This window comes from Stegostoma tigrinum, chromosome 6, assembly GCF_030684315.1.
Source record: "Stegostoma tigrinum isolate sSteTig4 chromosome 6, sSteTig4.hap1, whole genome shotgun sequence".
NCBI classification, from domain to species: domain Eukaryota; kingdom Metazoa; phylum Chordata; class Chondrichthyes; order Orectolobiformes; family Stegostomatidae; genus Stegostoma; species Stegostoma tigrinum.
Window position 1 is genome coordinate 14,689,313 of NC_081359.1, and position 18,186 is coordinate 14,707,498.

Sequence of the window (18,186 nt, forward strand, 5' to 3'; positions counted from 1 at the left end):
TAATTTAGCATGGCTAATCCACCCTAACCTGCACATCTTTGGATTGTAGGAGGAAATCAGGGCACCCAGAGGAAACTCACACAGACACAGAGACAACATGCAAACTTGCCAGTTGCCCAAGTGTGGAATTGAACCTGGGTCTCTGGCACTGTGAGGCTGCAGAGCTAACCACTAAGCCACCGTGCCACGCCTTCATTGTTAACAAGCCGATTATATCACCAATGAACTCTTCTATATGAGAATGCTAAGAGCATTTTTGACAGTTGCTCCCACACAGTGCTGTGGGGAATATTGTCGGAAATCAATGATTAATATGGTGCATTCCAGATAGCCAACCTTTGGTAGCTTTAGGGTAGGAGGCTTCCCAGTTTTCAGATGCCAGGTTGCGTACATGACCTGTACCTACATTCTACAATGACCCATCGGATAAGGTTCTGTTTGCACATGTGACAAACTGTTTGAACAATCATCACAGTAATTCCCACACATTAGGGGTCATTTCCCTTCTGCATGCCAAGTGTGAATTGGACCATTATGAATCAGCAGCCCCTTTCAAACCTCCTGGCCTGGAGACTTTTGAAATTATGAATGAGTTTGACAGGATAGATATGCAAGAAATGTTTCCACTTACAGGGAGCCCAAAGCTAGAGGCCATAAATATAAGGTTGTCACTAATTTAACAGAAGACATCTTTCCCTGGAACTTGTTTCAGAGACAGTAGAAACTGCAGATGCTGGAGAATCAGAGATAACAAGGTGTAGAGCTGGATGAACACAGCAAGCCCTCATCAGAGGAGCAGGAAGACTGACGTTTCAGGCCTAGACCCTTCTTCAGAACTTCTACAATGTAGGATGTTAAAACTAAAAAGATTGATGAAAGTTCGCGAACCATGTCAACTCCCCTTGCCGTTCCACAGACGACACGTCCATCCTGGGCCTCCTGCAGTGTCACAATGATGCTACCTGAAGGTTGCAGGAACAGCACTCATATTCTGCTTGGGAACCCTGCAGCCTAATAGTATCAATGTGGATTTCACAAGCTTCAAAATCTCCCCTCCCCTTACCGCATCCCAAAACCAGCCCAGCTCGTCCCTCCCTCCCTAACCTGTCCTTCCTCCCACCTATCCCCTCCTCCCATCTCAAGCCCCACCCCCATTTCCTACCTACTAACCTCATACTGCCCCCTTGACCTGTCTGTCCTCCCTGGGCTGACCTATGTCCTCCCTAACTCCCCACCTACATTCACCTTTACTGGCTCCATCCCCGCCTCTTTGACCGGTCTGTCTCCTCTCCAACTATCTTCTCCTCTAGCCTTCTTGTATTCACCTCCCCCTCTGTCCCTGTTTATTTCAGAACCCCCTTCTCCTCCGCTATTTCTGATGAAGTGTCTAGGCCCGAAACATCAGCCTTCCTGCTCCTCTGATGCTGCTTGGCCTGCTGTGTTCATCCAGCTCCACACCTTGTTTTCTCTGGTACTTGCCCGGAGGGGTACAGCTCCAGCAATACTCAAGTGGAAGATGGAGTTTAATTTAGGTAAATGTGAGGTGTTGCATCTTGCTCAGGCAAACCAGGCCAGGACTTGTACAAAGAATGGGATTTAGAGGGTGTGTCGCCAAACAAAGAGACCTAGGGGCTCAGGTTCATAGTTCCTTGAAAGTGGAGTTGCCGATAGACAGGGTGGTGAAGAAGGTGTGTGGTATGCTTGCCTTTATTGATCAGTACATTAAGTACAGGAGTTGAGATTTCCATTTTGTTTTCCATAGAATGCCTACAGTGTGGAAACAGGCCCTTCGGCCCAACAAGTCCACACCGACCCTCAGAGCATCCCACCCAGATACATCCCACGTAGCCCACCCAATCTACACACATTGTGGTCACTTTTGGAATATGCGTACAATTCTGGTCACCCTTCCAAAGGCAGGATGGTGTTAAACCTGAGAGGGTGCGGAAAATATTCATAAGGATGTTGCCAGGATTGGAGTGTTTGAACTTTAGGAGAGTCTGAATAGGCTGGGGCTATTTTCCCTGGAACATCGAAGCCTGAGGTGTGACCTTATAGAGGTTTGTAAAATCGTGAGGAGCATGGATATGGTAAATAGACATGGTCTTTTTCCTAGTTTGGGGAAGTCCATAACATACGTTTAAGGGGAGAGGAGAAAGATCTCAAAAACTTTTTCACGCAGAGGGTAGCGCGTGTATAGAGCAGCCAGAGGAAGTAGTAGAAACAAGCCCAATTACAACATATAAAATGCATCTGGATGGGATATGAAGAGGAAGGGTTTACAGGGATATGGGCTAAATGCTGGCAAATGGGACTAGGTCAGATTGGGATGTCCGGTCAGCACTGATGAGTTGAACCAAAGGGTCTGTTTCTGTGTTGTATGACTCTGAGCTTCACACCATCTAGGATAAAGCAGCCCGCTTGACTGACACCACGTATAACCATCCACTGCCTCCACCAGCGACACTCAGTAGCAGCAGTGTGTACTATCTACAAGATGCACTGCAGCAATTCACCAAAGATCCTCAGACAGCACCTTCCAAACCCACAACCACTTCCATCTAGAAGGACAAGGGCAGCGGATACATGGGAACACCACCATCTCCAAGTTCCCCTCCAAGCAACTCACCATTCTGACTTGAAAATATATTATAGTTCCTTCACTGTTGCTGGATCAAAATCCTGGAATTCCCTCCCTAAGGACATTGCGGGTCTTCGTAAAGCACATGGACTACAGTGATTCAAGAAGGCAGCTCACCACCAACTTCTCAAGGGCAACTGGGGACAGGCAATAAATGCTGACCCAGGCAGCAACACCCATGTCCCACGAGTGAATGAGAACAATGTGGAACTCACCAGCACAACTTAGACAAGGTGACAATTATTCAGACCACCTAGAACAACCAGCACACAATTCAAAGCGAGCCTGCCAGTGACTGAATCTCAAAGTGCACACTCAGTATCACTGATGGTAAAAATATTGACATCCCTGAACTACACAGGCTAAGCCTTTTAAGCTTCCCACCCTGGGAAAAGCCCATTAATGGATTTTAATTTCAATCCAATAGAAAACGGAAGTTTACTGTTATAATATGTGAGACTCGAACAACGCAGAAAATAAGTTTAAAACCTTTATTGAATGCAAAGAGGCAGCTTACCGGTGTACTTTGGATAAAAGTAACTCTGCAGAGAAAAAAGACATCACATCAAATATAGAGAGAAAAGTCATCACATACCCGACAAAAATAAAGCCACAGTTAAGGGATAAAATCTTTACAAAAATGACATTACAAGAAAGTAGCACATGTAGGGTAACAAAGGTGAGATTACTCACGCCAGAAGCACCAGGAAACTTGGTGGATCCTGTTCACATATTGCATGTCCAAAAACACCTGCATTTACACAGAATCTTTCACAACCTCCCATGGCAGTTTTGACTTTTGAAGTCCAGTCACCATTCTTTTATTTATTCAAGGGATGTGGGTGTCTCTAAGCATGATAGCTTTTATTACCCATTCGTAACTGCCTACAGCAAGGTGGTGAGGAACTGTCCTATAAAACCACTGTCCTTTGCTCTGAGGTTGTTTAGTCAGGACTTAATTGTAACTATTGACGTAAGATAAATGATTCTGGAAAATACACAATCAACATCTGAGTGTTTCAAAATGAATTTGAGATTTATGCAGTTTGAACTACTGACTGGAATAAACACTTTAAGAGAAGTGAGAAAGCCAAAAAGATCTCAAATATTCCATGTTGTCATTTATACAAATGGTTTGGATGTGAACATAGGAGGCATGGTTAGTAAGTTTGCAGATGACACCAAAATTAGAGGTGGAGTGGACAGCGAAGAAGGTTACCTCAGAGTGCAACGGGATCTTGATCAGATGGGCCAATGGGCCGAGGAGTGGCAGATGGAGCTTAATTTAGAAAAATGTGAGGTGCTGCATGAAGGCAGGTCAGGGCAGGATTTATACACTTAATGGTAAGGTCCTGGGGAGTGGTGACAAACAAAAGACACCTTGGAGTGCAGGTTCACAGTGCCTTGAAAGTGGAGTCGCAGCTAGGTAAGATAGTGATGAAGGCAGTTGGTATGCTTGCCTTTACTGTACAGTGCATTGAGTATAGGAGTTGGGAGGTCATTTGCAGCTGTACAGCACAATGGTTAGGCCACTTTTGGAATACCGTGTTCAATTCTAGTCACCCTGCTATAGGGATGATGTTGTGAAACTTGAAAGGGTTCAGAAAAGATTTACAGGGATATTGCCGGGGTTGGGGATTTGAACTTTAGGGAGAGGTTGAGCAAGCCAGGGCTATTTTCCCTGGAGTGTCAGAGGCTGAGGGGTGACATTATAGAGGTTTTTTGAATCATGAGAGGCACGGATAGGGTGAATAGTAAAGGTCTTTCCCAGGGCAGGAGACTCCAAAACTACAAGGGTATAGGTTTAAGGTGAGAGGGAAAAGATTTAAAGGGGATCTAAGGGGCAACTTTTTCTCACAGAGGGCAGCGCATGTATGGAATGAGCTGCCAGAGAAAGTGGTGAAGACGGGTACAATTACAACATTTAAATGGCATCTGGATGAGTATACGAATAGGAAGGGTTCAGAGGGATATGGGCCAAATGCTAGATTTATCTGGGATATGTGGTCAGCGCAGACGAGTTGGACAGAAGGGTCTGTTTCCATGCTTTGTGTCTCTATGGCTCTATCTGGAGATCAGGCACAGTCTGATCGTTCAATTTCGAAATAATAAAAACATAATGAAGAAACTAAATATAAAAAGACAACTCATCTATACTTCTTCAATGGCAGTTTCCAAACCTGCAAACTCTATACCTAGAAGGACAGGGGTGGCAGATGCAGTCTACAAGTTGCCCTCCACCTCACTCACCATCCTAACACAGAACTATACTACCATTCCCTCATTTTCACTGAGTCTAAATCTTGGATGTCCCTTCGTTACAGCCCCTGCACCACATGGATTCAAGAAGGTACTCACCACTATCTTCTCAATGGTAATTACAAATGGGCAAGCATCCGGGCCTTAGCTGTAATGCTCACATCCCATGAATAAATAGAAAAAAGACACATGACATAGGAATCAGGTAAAGAGCAGAACTGTATAAAATTCTGAAGAAAACAGCAAAAGAGCATTCAGACAAGTTGAGAGACATGACCTTGAATGGTAAATGTTTTGCGAAGTAATTATAAAATATTGAAAGGACATAGTATAACAGAAATGTTCTCTTCTAAAAGACGTGGTGATGCAGAAAATGCAGCAGCAGATTTGTACACAGAAATATCCCACAAACAGCAATGTGTGTCTGAAAAAACAGCTTTTTTTTATGGATTAAAAAAAATCAAAATTTTTTAGTGACCTTAGTTAAGCAACCAAGCTAACCAAGGACAAATCCATCATTGTCCTTCTAATCACATCATAGAATCTTTTATATCTACTTGACAGGACATGCAGGGCCTCAAACTCATCAGATGAATTACATCTAGCTTGAAGGGGAAGCCTTTGTTAAATTAATTCAAACCCTGTGTTAGATTCTCTCACCATTAAGATCATGCTGACAACTGAAAGCTGTGTGTGAACCCATGAAATATCCTGGAGCATAGAAAGAAACAGGTTCCTTTTTATTGCTTCACATTAGTCACAGATTATTGCATAAAGGAGATTTAACAAAATTGCCAAACTTTGTCAGACTGTGAGCTCAGAGTGACACATGTTGTCTTCAGGGAGAGATATCTGTCTTGCTCATCTAGTTCAATTATAAATATGCCTACAGGCCCGCAGCAAAATCATTTGCTCTTAACTAGCCCAACGAACAGCTCAATCATATGAAACCAGGACAATTAAAAACACCAGCCTTCACAGTGCAGAGATTGTTAATGTAAATATCAGACTTGGTCAATGAAAAGTAAAGCTTCTCCCTTTTCTCATGGCTCTCTGTTCTGCTGACGTTATCCTGTTGCATGCCCCACCGTTGGTGGGAATGCCTGTTATCTACACTCTGGAATCCCCTGCCTAACCTAGCGCTTCCCACATTTCCCACAGGGACCCCATTTCAAGGCTTGAAAATACTCTCAACCCATTGGTGACAACAGTGAGAGGGAGGTGGGTGGGGAGGAGAAGACAGCATGATGGATTGCACTCCTGCTTCACACTGACGTGGTCCCAAGTTCAATTCAATCTCGGGTGACTGTCTGTGTGGAGTTTGCACATTCTCCCCATTTCTATGTGAGTTTAAACAGCTCTGATGTACAGAGGGTTCTTGGGGTTCAAGTCCATAGCTCCCTGAAAGTAGCCATGCAAGTAGAGAGCGTGGTAAAGAAGGCATATGGCATGCTTGCCTTTATTGGTTGAGGAACTGAGTGTAAGAGTCAGGATGTCATCTTTATAAGACTTTGGTCAGGTCATATTTAAGACTATTGAGTCCATTTCTGGTCACCACATTACAGGAGGGATGTGGAGGCTTTGGAGAGGGTGCAGAGAGGTTTACAGGATACTGCCTGGATGAGAGGGTACAAGCTGTAAGGAGAGGCTAGAAAAACTCAGATTGCTTTCTGTGGAGTGGTGGAGGCTGAGTGGAGACTTGATAGAAGTCTATAAAATTATGGGATGCAGAGATAGAGTTGAGAGTCAGGATCTTTCTCCCAGAGTTGAAATGTCTAATACTAGAAGGCATGCGTTTAAGATGAGAGGGGGAAAGTTCAAAGGAGATGGGAAGGGCATGTTTTTTACACAGAGAGCAGTTCGGAGTCTCGAACCCACCGTCAGGGGTGGTGCTAGAGGCAGATATGATAGGGGTATTTAAGGTGCCTTTAAGTAAGCACATGCAAGGAATGGAGGGGTGTAGGCCAAGGGTGGGCAGAAGGGGTTCGTCTATTTTGGAGTCATGTTTGGCACAATACTGTAGGCCAAAGGGCCCATTCCTGTGCTGTACTGTTCTCTGTTCTATGACTCAAGGGTCAAATGCCCTGCATCCCCACTGTAGGGAATTCTATAATTCCAAGACCTGAGGAACTGGATGCAGGTCAGCATTCTGTGGCAGCCCTTGGTGTTTTGGAGCTTGTGACCCCATGACCCCACAATTTCAGCTTGAAACCTCTCTGGGGTCCCTCCCCCTATTTTGGAATGCTCAGGTCAGGAGTAACCTCCCGGAAGTGGATGGTGGGGGAGTTTAGTGAAGGTATTTTCACTGAATGTTAAGGGGAGATGGTTAGATTCTCTCTTGGTGAAGGTGGTCATAGTTTGGTAGTTGTGTGACATGAATGTGACTTGCTACTTTTCAACTGGGTGTTGTCCAGTTTTTGCTACATCTGGACACATGATGCACAATTCTACTGTAACTGAATTAGCCTTTGAAGGAAACAGATGTTCACACAAAGGCTTACAGAAGTGTGTAACTTGCTCCCACAAAAGTAGTTAACGTTAAATCGATTAACATTAAATCTAGTTCAATAAGCTTTTCCCAGCCAATGGGTATAGAATCATGGGAGGTAGCTACAGATTAGCCATGATTTTAAGGAATGGCAGTGGAACAGGTTTAAGGAGTTGAATGCTTCTGATTCCAATGTTCCAAAACTAATTGTTGAGTTAAAGCAGCTTTAGGTTAAAGAGTTATAATTAAAAGGAGAAAAAAAAAAGTGTTGTAATGTTTACTCTTGGAACTGAGCACTGGTGCTGGTGACAGAGCGACAACCTTTTCCAGTTAAATGAGATTATTCTTCCTGTAAATTACAGTTTGTTTAAACATCGTCATGCCAGCTACAATTTTCTAAATTGCTGCAAGGAGCCAGAGAATTAACTGGCATGAAGCAAATACTCCTCCACTAGAACTGCTGACAAAAACTCAGCTAAGCAGCAGAAAGTTTCCGATAAAGGAGTTCACGAAGAAATTTCACTGTCGGCTTTTCCTTACTATGCACAAATTTGTGTAAGACGCCTTACTCTGTAGCCTTTTGAGAAAACAACAGACTCCAGCAGTGACAAACAGAACTCAGTACACATAAACACACACACTTTTTTGCTGAAATGTAACAGCTAGCACTAACCCACTGATCTTCTTGCAGAATGCAGTTAATTTTATCCAACTTTTTTTTTAAATATAAGAACAGAAAGCGCGGTTTGTAAGCCAGCAAGCTTTGAATAAAAGAAGTCCTGTATCATACACTCCAAAAGGTCGACCCTCACAGGAACTGGGGTGTTATTAACGTCTCCCTGCGAATAGGTCCAGCAGTTTCACTCAGTTTAAACATGGAACTAAATAATTTGCACCAATTGTTCCTCTTAAATGATGTGAAGCAGGATGAAAGGCTGGACTGTTAATGCCCCAGTGACAATTTTACATCTCTTGCCCCGTCTTTATACAGATAAACGTCAGGTCCATGAACAGGAAAGTACTCAAGAGGACAAGATTTTGTGCTGAGCAACACACACACACACACACACACACACACACACACGAATTTTAAAATGTAAGGGGAAATTAGATCCACACAGACACATATCTGCCGGATTTAGGACAATGAGGGCAGTGGAACTGAGAGTGCCTGAGGGGTGGAGATTAGCTACCGTTTCTGGGTCGTTCTCAAAGACTTCCCTGGCCTCTTCCCTGCTGCAGAATTCCTCCACACATTCTCGCTCCAAGTGTCCCTGTCGGGTCTCCTCAAAGACGTGGTTAGCCCGTTTGATCCGAGAGAGGAAGCTGGAGGCGCCTCTGCGGGACACAACTGTAGAGGCAGGGGGAGAGAGAATAATCAGACAGAGTGGGGAGAGAATAATCAGAGAGAGGGGGGAGAGAGAATAATCAGAGAGAGGGGGGAGAGAGAATAATCAAAGAGAAGGGGGAGAGAATAATCAGAGGGGGGAGAGAGTAATCAGAGAGAGTGGGGAGAGAAGGAATGAGGGGGGTAGAATAATCAGAGAGAGGGAGAGAAGGAATGAGAGGGGGGAGAGAATAATCAAAGAGAGGGAGAGAAGAGGAATGAGGTGGATAGAATAATCAGAGAGAAGGAAAGAGAAGGAATGGGGGGACAGAATGAGGAGGGAGAAAATGAATGGGGACGAATAATCAGAGAGGGGTAGAGAAGGAATGAGAGAGTGGGAGAGAATAATTAGAGAGGGAGGAGAGAAGTAATGAGGAGAGAGAATAATCAGAAAGAGGGAGAGAAGGAATGTGGGGAATAATCAGAGACGGGGGCAGACAATAATCAGGGAAGGGGAGAGAATAATCAGAGAGGGAGGGAGAGAATAATCAGAGAGGGAGGGAGAGAATAATCAGAGACGGGAGGGAGAGAATAATCAGAGACGGGAGGGAGAGAATAGTCAGAGAGGGAGGGAGAGAATAGTCAGAGAGGGAGGGAGAGAATAATCAGAGGGGGGGAGAGAATAATCAGAGAGGGGGGAGAGAATAATCAGAGAGGGAGGGAGAGAATAATCAGAGAGGGAGGGAGAGAATAATCAGAGATGGGAGGGAGAGAATAATCAGAGAGGGAGGGAGAGAATAATCAGAGAGGGAGGGAGAGAATAATCAGAGAGGGGGGAGAGAATAATCAGAGAGGGAGGGAGAGAATAATCAGAGAGGGAGGGAGAGAATAATCAGAGACGGGAAGGAGAGAATAATCAGAGACGGGAAGGAGAGAATAATCAGAGACGGGAGGGAGAGAATAATCAGAGAGGGAGGGAGAGAATAATCAGAGACGGGAGGGAGAGAATAATCAGAGATGGGAGGGAGAGAATAATCAGAGACGGGGGCAGACAATAATCAGGGAAGAGGAGAGAATAATCAGAGAGGGAGGGAGAGAATAATCAGTGAGAGAGGGAGAGAATAATCAGAGAGGGAGGGAGAGAATAATCAGAGACGGGAGGGAGAGAATAATCAGAGAGGGAGGGAGAGAATAATCAGAGAGGGAGGGAGAGAATAATCAGAGAGGGGGGAGAGAATAATCAGAGAGGGAGGGAGAGAATAATCAGAGAGGGAGGGAGAAAATAATCAGAGACGGGAGGGAGAGAATAATCAGAGACGGGAAGGAGAGAAGAAATGAGAGCGGGGGTGGAGAATAATCAGAGACAAGGAACGAGAAAAGAGGGGTCAGAAAGAGAGAGCCAGGAAGAGTGAGGGAGTCAGCGAGGAAAGGGAAACCCCAGGGAAGGTCAGGCAGTGTGAGAGAGACGGAGGGTCCCGGTTAGAGAGCGCACTTACACTGCCTGGAGTCTGGGCTGAGCAGCAGCAGCAGGAAAAGCGGCCCGAGGAAGCCCAGCATCTTGGCACGATCAGGGATTGCGGGCGAATCTGCCTCTCTCAGCCTTTACCAATTAGCAGGGAGAGAGAAAGGGGAGGGGGGGGCGCAAAGATAAACATTACAACATCAACTTTCATCTCTTTAACTCCCTCCTGTACTGAGAGGTCACAACGTGAACTTGTAACAGCGAGCCAGCACATGTTGCAGCCTGCATTATCTGCTGTTCCTAGCTTCTGCGGCAAATGGCCCGGCCCGGCCCTCTCTGTTTGTGTGGATTTGCTCAGCCTGGAGCTGGCTGGGTGGGACATCAAAAATTAACAGCCCGGCCGACTTACTCTTCCCATTCCACCCTCACACTAACCGTGACCACCAACACCAGCAAGAACCAGGGATCCCGTCAACCCAAAACAGAGAGAAAAATCAAATCAGAGATAATGGGAACTGCAGATGCTGGAGATTCCAAGATAATAAAATGTGAGGCTGGATGAACACAGCAGGCCAAGCAGCATCTCAGGAGCACAAAAGCTGACGTTTCGGGCCTAGACCCTTCATCAGAGAGGGGGATGGGGGGAGGGAACTGGAATAAATAGGGAGAGAGGGGGAGGCGGACCGAAGATGGAGAGCAAAGAAGATAGGTGGAGAGGGTGTAGGTGGGGAGGTAGGGAGGGGATAGGTCAGTCCAGGGAAGACGGACAGGTCAAGGAGGTGGGATGAGGTTAGTAGGTAGCTGGGGGTGCGGCTGGGGGTGGGAGGAAGGGATGGGTGAGAGGAAGAACCGGTTAGGGAGGCAGAGACAGGTTGGACTGGTTTTGGGATGCAGTGGGTGGGGGGGAAGAGCTGGGCTGGTTGTGTGGTGCAGTGGGGGGAGGGGATGAACTGGGCTGGTTTAGGGATGCAGTGGGGGAAGGGGAGATTTTGAAACTGGTGAAGTCCACATTGATACCATATGGCTGCAGGGTTCCCAGGCGGAATATGAGTTGCTGTTCCTGCAACCTTCGGGTGGCATCATTGTGGCAGTGCAGGAGGCCCATGATGGACATGTCATCAAGAGAATGGGAGGGGGAGTGGAAATGGTTTGCGACTGGGAGGTGCAGTTGTTTGTTGCGAACTGAGCGGAGGTGTTCTGCAAAGCGGTCCCCAAGCCTCCGCTTGGTTTCCCCAATGTAGAGAAAGCCGCACCGGGTACAGTGGATGCAGTATACCACATTGGCAGATGTGCAGGTGAACCTCTGCTTAATGTGGAATGTCATCTTGGGGCCTGGGATGGGGGTGAGGGAGGAGGTGTGGGGACAAGTGTAGCATTTCCTGCGGTTGCAGGGGAAGGTGCCGGGTGTGGTGGGGTTGGAGGGCAGTGTGGAGCGAACAAGGGAGTCACGGAGAGAGTGGTCTCTCCGGAAAGCAGACAGGGGTGGGGATGGAAAAATGTCTTGGGTGGTGGGGTCGGATTGTAAATGGCGGAAGTGTCGGAGGATAATGCGTTGTATCCGGAGGTTGGTAGGGTGGTGTGTGAGAATGAGGGGGATCCTCTTGGGGCGGTTGTGGCGGGGGCGGGGTGTGAGGGATGTGTCGCGGGAAATGCGGGAGACGCGGTCAAGGGCGTTCTCAATCACCGTGGGGGGGAAGTTGCGGTCCTTAAAGAACTTGGACATCTGGGATGTGCGGGAGTGGAATGTCTTATCGTGGGAGCAGATGCGGCGGAGGCGCACCGACTCCCACAGCTACCTAGAATACACCTCCTCCCACCCACCCTCCTGCATTTCAAGCCCACCGACTCCCACAGCTACCTAGAATACACCTCCTCCCACCCACCCTCCTGCAAAAACTCCATCCCCTATTCCCAATTCCTCCGCCTCCGCCGCATCTGCTCCCACGATAAGACATTCCACTCCCGCACATCCCAGATGTCCAAGTTCTTTAAGGACCGCAACTTCCCCCCCACGGTGATTGAGAACGCCCTTGACCGCGTCTCCCGCATTTCCCGCGACACATCCCTCACACCCCGCCCCCGCCACAACCGCCCCAAGAGGATCCCCCTCGTTCTCACACACCACCCTACCAACCTCCGGATACAACGCATTATCCTCCGACACTTCCGCCATTTACAATCCGACCCCACCACCCAAGACATTTTTCCATCCCCACCCCTGTCTGCTTTCCGGAGAGACCACTCTCTCCGTGACTCCCTTGTTCGCTCCACACTGCCCTCCAACCCCACCACACCCGGCACCTTCCCCTGCAACCGCAGGAAATGCTACACTTGTCCCCACACCTCCTCCCTCACCCCCATCCCAGGCCCCAAGATGACATTCCACATTAAGCAGAGGTTCACCTGCACATCTGCCAATGTGGTATACTGCATCCACTGTACCCGGTGCGGCTTTCTCTACATTGGGGAAACCAAGCGGAGGCTTGGGGACCGCTTTGCAGAACACCTCCGCTCAGTTCGCAACAAACAACTGCACCTCCCAGTCGCAAACCATTTCCACTCCCCCTCCCATTCTCTTGATGACATGTCCATCATGGGCCTCCTGCACTGCCACAATGATGCCACCCGAAGGTTGCAGGAACAGCAACTCATATTCCGCCTGGGAACCCTGCAGCCATATGGTATCAATGTGGACTTCACCAGTTTCAAAATCTCCCCTTCCCCCACTGCATCCCTAAACCAGCCCAGTTCATCCCCTCCCCCCACTGCACCACACAACCAGCCCAGCTCTTCCCCCCCACCCACTGCATCCCAAAACCAGTCCAACCTGTCTCTGCCTCCCTAACCGGTTCTTCCTCTCACCCATCCCTTCCTCCCACCCCAAGCCGCACCCCCAGCTACCTACTAACCTCATCCCACCTCCTTGACCTGTCCGTCTTCCCTGGACTGACCTATCCCCTCCCTACCTCCCCACCTACACCCTCTCCACCTATCTTCATTTCTCTCCATCTTCGGTCCGCCTCCCCCTCTCTCCCTATTTATTCCAGTTCCCTCCCCCCATCCCCCTCTCTGATGAAGGGTCTAGGCCCGAAACGTCAGCTTTTGTGCTCCTGAGATGCTGCTTGGCCTGCTGTGTTCATCCAGCCTCACATTTTATTATCTTAGAAAAATCAAATCATCTGTGTTTGGTGAATTTCAACTGAGAATCACCGTGCATCGGCAAATGCTGCAGGACTGGGCGACACGACGGGGAAGCCGCCGCCTTCCGACTGTACGGAAAGCGGCCTTTCGGCCCATCGAGCCCACAGTGATCGCCGAAGCGGAACGCATTCCCTTACCCAAAGTCCTGCACTTCACATCGGCGAACCCACCGAGCCTGCTCACTGCTGACAGTTTAGCACGGCCACTCGCCTGTGTATCTGCGGCAGGAATCCGGAGGAAACCCACACACACACAGGGGGAATGAACGAAGTCAGACCATCATCCGAGGCCGGAATCGATGGCGGGTACATAGCGCTGAGAAGCAGCAGGACTGCCCACTGGGTGACTGCACAGATCACTCGCTCACCTACTGACAATGCAGCTCTCCCTCAGTACTGACCCTCTGACAGTGCAGGGCTCCCTCAGTACTGACCCTCTGACAGTGCGGCACTCCCTCAGTACTGACCCTCTGACAGTGCAGCGCTCCCTCAGTACTGACCCTCTGACAGTGCAGGGCTCCCTCAGTACTGTCCCTCTGACAGTGCAGCGCTCCCTCAGTACTGACCCTCTGACAGTGCAGGGCTCCCTCAGTACTGTCCCTCTGACAGTGCAGCGCTCCCTCAGTACTGACCCTCTGACAGTGCAGCGCTCCCTCAGTACTGTCCCTCTGACAGTGCAGCGCTCCCTCAGTACTGACCCTCTGACAGTGCAGGGCTCCCTCAGTACTGTCCCTCTGACAGAGCAGCCCTCCCTCAGTATTGACCCTCTGACAGTGCAGTGCTCCCTCAGTACTGACCCTCTGACAGTGCAGCGCTCCCTCAGTACTGACCCTCTGACAGTGCAGCGCACTCTCAGTACTGACCCTCTGACAGTGCAGCGCACTCTCAGTACTGACCCTCTGACAGTGCAGCGCTCCCTCAGTACTGACCGTCTGACAGTGCAGCGCTCCCTCAGTACTGACCCTCTGACAGTGCAGCGCTCCCTCAGTACTGACCCTCTGACAATGCAGCGCTCCCTCAGTACTGACCCTCTGACAGTGCAGCGCTCCCTCAGTACTGACCCTCTGACAGTGCAGCACTCCCTCAGTACTGACCCTCTGACAGTGCAGCGCTCCCTCAGTACTGACCCTCTGACAGTGCAGCACTCCCTCAGTACTGACCCACTGACAGTGCAGCGCTCCCTCAGTACTGACCCACTGACAGTGCAGCACTCCCTCAGTACTGACCGTCTGACAGTGCAGCGCTCCCTCAATACTGACCGTCTGACAGTGCAGCACTCCTTCAGTACTGACCCTCTGACAGTGCAGAGCTCCCTCAGTACTGACCCACTGACAGTGCAGCGCTCCCTCAGAACTGACCCACTGACAGTGCAGCACTCCCTCAGTACTGACCCACTGACAGTGCAGCGCTCCCTCAGTACTGACCCACTGACAGTGCAGCGCTCCCTCAGTACTGACCCACTGACAGTGCAGCGCTCCCTCAGTACTCACCATCTGATAGTGCAGCGCTCCCTCAGTACTGACCCACTGACAGTGCAGCGCTCCCTCAGTACTCACCATCTGACAGTGCAGCGCTCACTCAGTACTGACCCTCTGACAGTGCAGCGCTCCCTCAGTACTGACCCTCTGACAGTGCAGCGCTACCTCAGTACTGACCCTCTGACAGTGCAGCGCTCCCTCAGTACTGACCCTCTGACAGTGCAGCGCTCACTCAGTACTGACCCTCTGACAGTGCAGCGCTCACTCAGTACTGACCCTCTGACAGTGCAGCGCTCCCTCAGTACTCACCATCTGACAGTGCAGCGCTCACTCAGTACTGACCCTCTGACAGTGCAGCGCTCCCTCAGTACTGACCCTCTGACAGTGCAGCGCTACCTCAGTACTGACCCTCTGACAGTGCCGCGCTCCCTCAGTACTGACCCTCTGACAGTGCAGCGCTCCCTCAGTACTGACCCACTGACAGTGCAGCGCTCCCTCAGTACTGACCCTCTGACAGTGCCGCGCTCCCTCAGTACAGACCCTCTGACAGTGCAGCGCTCACTCAGTACTGACCCTCTGTCAGTGCAGCGCTCCCTCAGCACTGACCCTCTGACAGTGCAGCGCTCCCTCAGTACTGACCCTCTGACAGTGCAGCGCTCCCTCAGTACTGACCCTCTGACAGTGCAGCGCTCCCTCAGTACTGACCCTCTGACAGTGCAGCGCTCCCTCAGTACTTTTCGTCAGACAGTGCAGTGCTCCCTCAGTGCTCACCCTCTGACAGTGCAGCACTCCCACAGTATTGACCCTCTGACAGTGCAGCGCTCACTCAGTACTGACCCTCTGACAGTGCAGCGCTCCCTCAGTACTTTTCGTCAGACAGTGCAGTGCTCCCTCAGTACTGACCCTCTGACAGTGCAGCACTCCCACAGTATTGACCCTCTGACAGTGCAGCGCTCCCTCAGTACTGACCCTCTGAGAGTGCAGTGCTCCCTCAGTACTGACCCTCTGACAGTGCAGTGCTCCCTCAGTACTGACCGTCTGACACTGCAGCGCTCCCTCAGTACTGACCGTCTGAGAGGCAGTGCTCCCTCCGTACTGACCCTCTGATAGTGCAGCATTCCCTCAGTACTCACCCTGTGACAGTGCAGTGCTCCCTCAGTATTGACCCTCTGACAGTGCAGCACTCCCTCAGTACTGACCCTCTGACAGTGCAGCGCTCCCTCAGTACTGACCCTCTGACAGTGCAGCGCTCCCTCAGTACTGACCGTCTGAGAGTGCAGTGCTCCCTCAGTACTGACCCTCTGACAGTGCAGCGCTCCCTCAGTACTTTTCGTCAGACAGTGCAGTGCTCCCTCAGTACTGACCCTCTGACAGTGCAGCACTCCCACAGTATTGACCCTCTGACAGTGCAGCGCTCCCTCAGTACTGACCCTCTGAGAGTGCAGTGCTCCCTCAGTACTGACCCTCTGACAGTGCAGTGCTCCCTCAGTACTGACCGTCTGACACTGCAGCGCTCCCTCAGTACTGACCCTCTGACAGTGCAGCGCTCCCTCAGTACTGACCCTCTGACAATGCAGCGCTCCCTCAGTACTGACCGTCTGAGAGTGCAGTGCTCCCTCAGTACTGACCCTCTGACAGTGCAGCGCTCCCTCAGTACTTTTCGTCAGACAGTGCAGTGCTCCCTCAGTACTGACCCTCTGACAGTGCAGCACTCCCACAGTATTGACCCTCTGACAGTGCAGCGCTCCCTCAGTACTGACCCTCTGAGAGTGCAGTGCTCCCTCAGTACTGACCCTCTGACAGTGCAGTGCTCCCTCAGTACTGACCGTCTGACACTGCAGCGCTCCCTCAGTACTGACCCTCTGACAGTGCAGCGCTCCCTCAGTACTGACCGTCTGAGAGGCAGTGCTCCCTCCGTACTGACCCTCTGATAGTGCAGCATTCCCTCAGTACTCACCCTGTGACAGTGCAGTGCTCCCTCAGTATTGACCCTCTGACAGTGCAGCGCTCCCTCAGTACTGACCCTCTGACACTGCAGCACTCCCTCAGTACTGACCCTCTGATAGTGCAGCGCTCGCTCAGTACTGACCCTCTGACAGTGCAGCGCTCGCTCAGTACTGTGTACCTGTCTGAATCATGGGCTTCAATCTCTGGTATTGGTCTTGATGTCAACTATCTGTTTGGGATGTGAGAGCTGCCCATTCAGCAATAACTGATATTTAGATACAAAAGTAAAGCCAAAGGATTGTGAAGCCCACAAATCACAGAAATTATGATTGAATGCATGGAGTGACATATACCTGCTAAATCAACAATCATAGCCCATGTTTCCATTCATTCCTGCATACAATGTGTGGCATGTACTGATTGAAATTTCCTATGTCTGTTCTCATTCTGAAGCATAAATGTCTCTCCTCTCTACCCACACCTTCAACAGTGAATAAAAGCGCGATTTATTATTGATACTGAAACTGTCCAATCAGCTGCCTTTAACCATCCTGTGTACTCGCACAACCCCTACACCTTCTCTCAAGTTCTACCTCTGTCCCAGTCCTGGACTCTCAGCCATTTCCTGTTCGCCCATCTACCTTTGTGTCATTTCTGAGCTCAGCTTCTGCATGATACCCATCTCCTGTTACTCCATGACAGGAAATAAGACAGGAGATAGAACACAATTCCTATTCTAGTTCCTGTTATGAATGTTTTTCCTCAACCATTGACTTCATCCCACTCCCTTACAAATGCCCTCAGCAAACTAGATTTTTCCCAGTTTTGGTGTTGTATCCGACCACAAGGCCATGACCTGTGTAACATTGTCTGTCGTCAACCCTTTCTTAACTTACTGCTGCTGAATCTTTCATTCATGCCCTTGTTTTCTCCAGACATGACTGCTACATTGCACTCCCGGCTGGTCTTCGACATCCTGCGAAAATCACAAATGACCTCTGAGATGTTACTCACACTGGGTTGTGAGTGGTAAAATTGGAACAAAGTAACAAATACAGGAAGATTGATATAATTCCTGAATTTCCATTTCGTGACTCTTGAATCAACAATGATGTGCAGAAACCTCCTCGAGGTCATCTCAATGTGACCACCACCAAGCAGCTGATTTAACCCAGCTAAAACCAGGAGAATCTTTTAAATGGGGACCTCCTTAATGAAGCATCCAAAATAATCCAGTGCTTGTACTATGTTCGAAACAGCATCATGTAGTCAGGCCTGTGGTGATAAGTTCAAACAGTAACATTAGACGTTCTTGTGGTGCAGCTGTAGCATCCTTACCTCTGCGCCAGGAGGCCTGGCTTCAAGCCCCACTTACTCCAGAGGT

General features: G+C 49.4%; 1 protein-coding gene across 2 annotated transcripts in view; it reads right to left on the reverse strand.

Moving 5' to 3' along the window:
• Positions 1–13,755, reverse strand: part of LOC125453229 (growth arrest-specific protein 6-like) — a 34,049-nt gene extending 20,294 nt beyond the window's left edge. Inside the window, exons 1-4 of one of the 2 annotated variants that reach the window (XM_059646448.1) lie at positions 13,746–13,755; positions 10,212–10,315; positions 8,582–8,739; positions 3,159–3,183 (exon numbers count right to left, since the gene is read on the reverse strand). In XM_059646448.1, the coding sequence (XP_059502431.1) occupies positions 3,159–3,183; positions 8,582–8,739; positions 10,212–10,272 (244 nt within the window). In that variant the 5' untranslated portion in view covers positions 10,273–10,315; positions 13,746–13,755. Of the gene's footprint in view, positions 1–3,158; positions 3,184–8,581; positions 8,740–10,211; positions 10,316–13,515; positions 13,622–13,745 lie in introns of those variants that run through there. The other variant, XM_059646447.1, reaches the window with a different exon arrangement.
• Between the last annotated feature and the right edge of the window lie 4,431 nt (positions 13,756–18,186).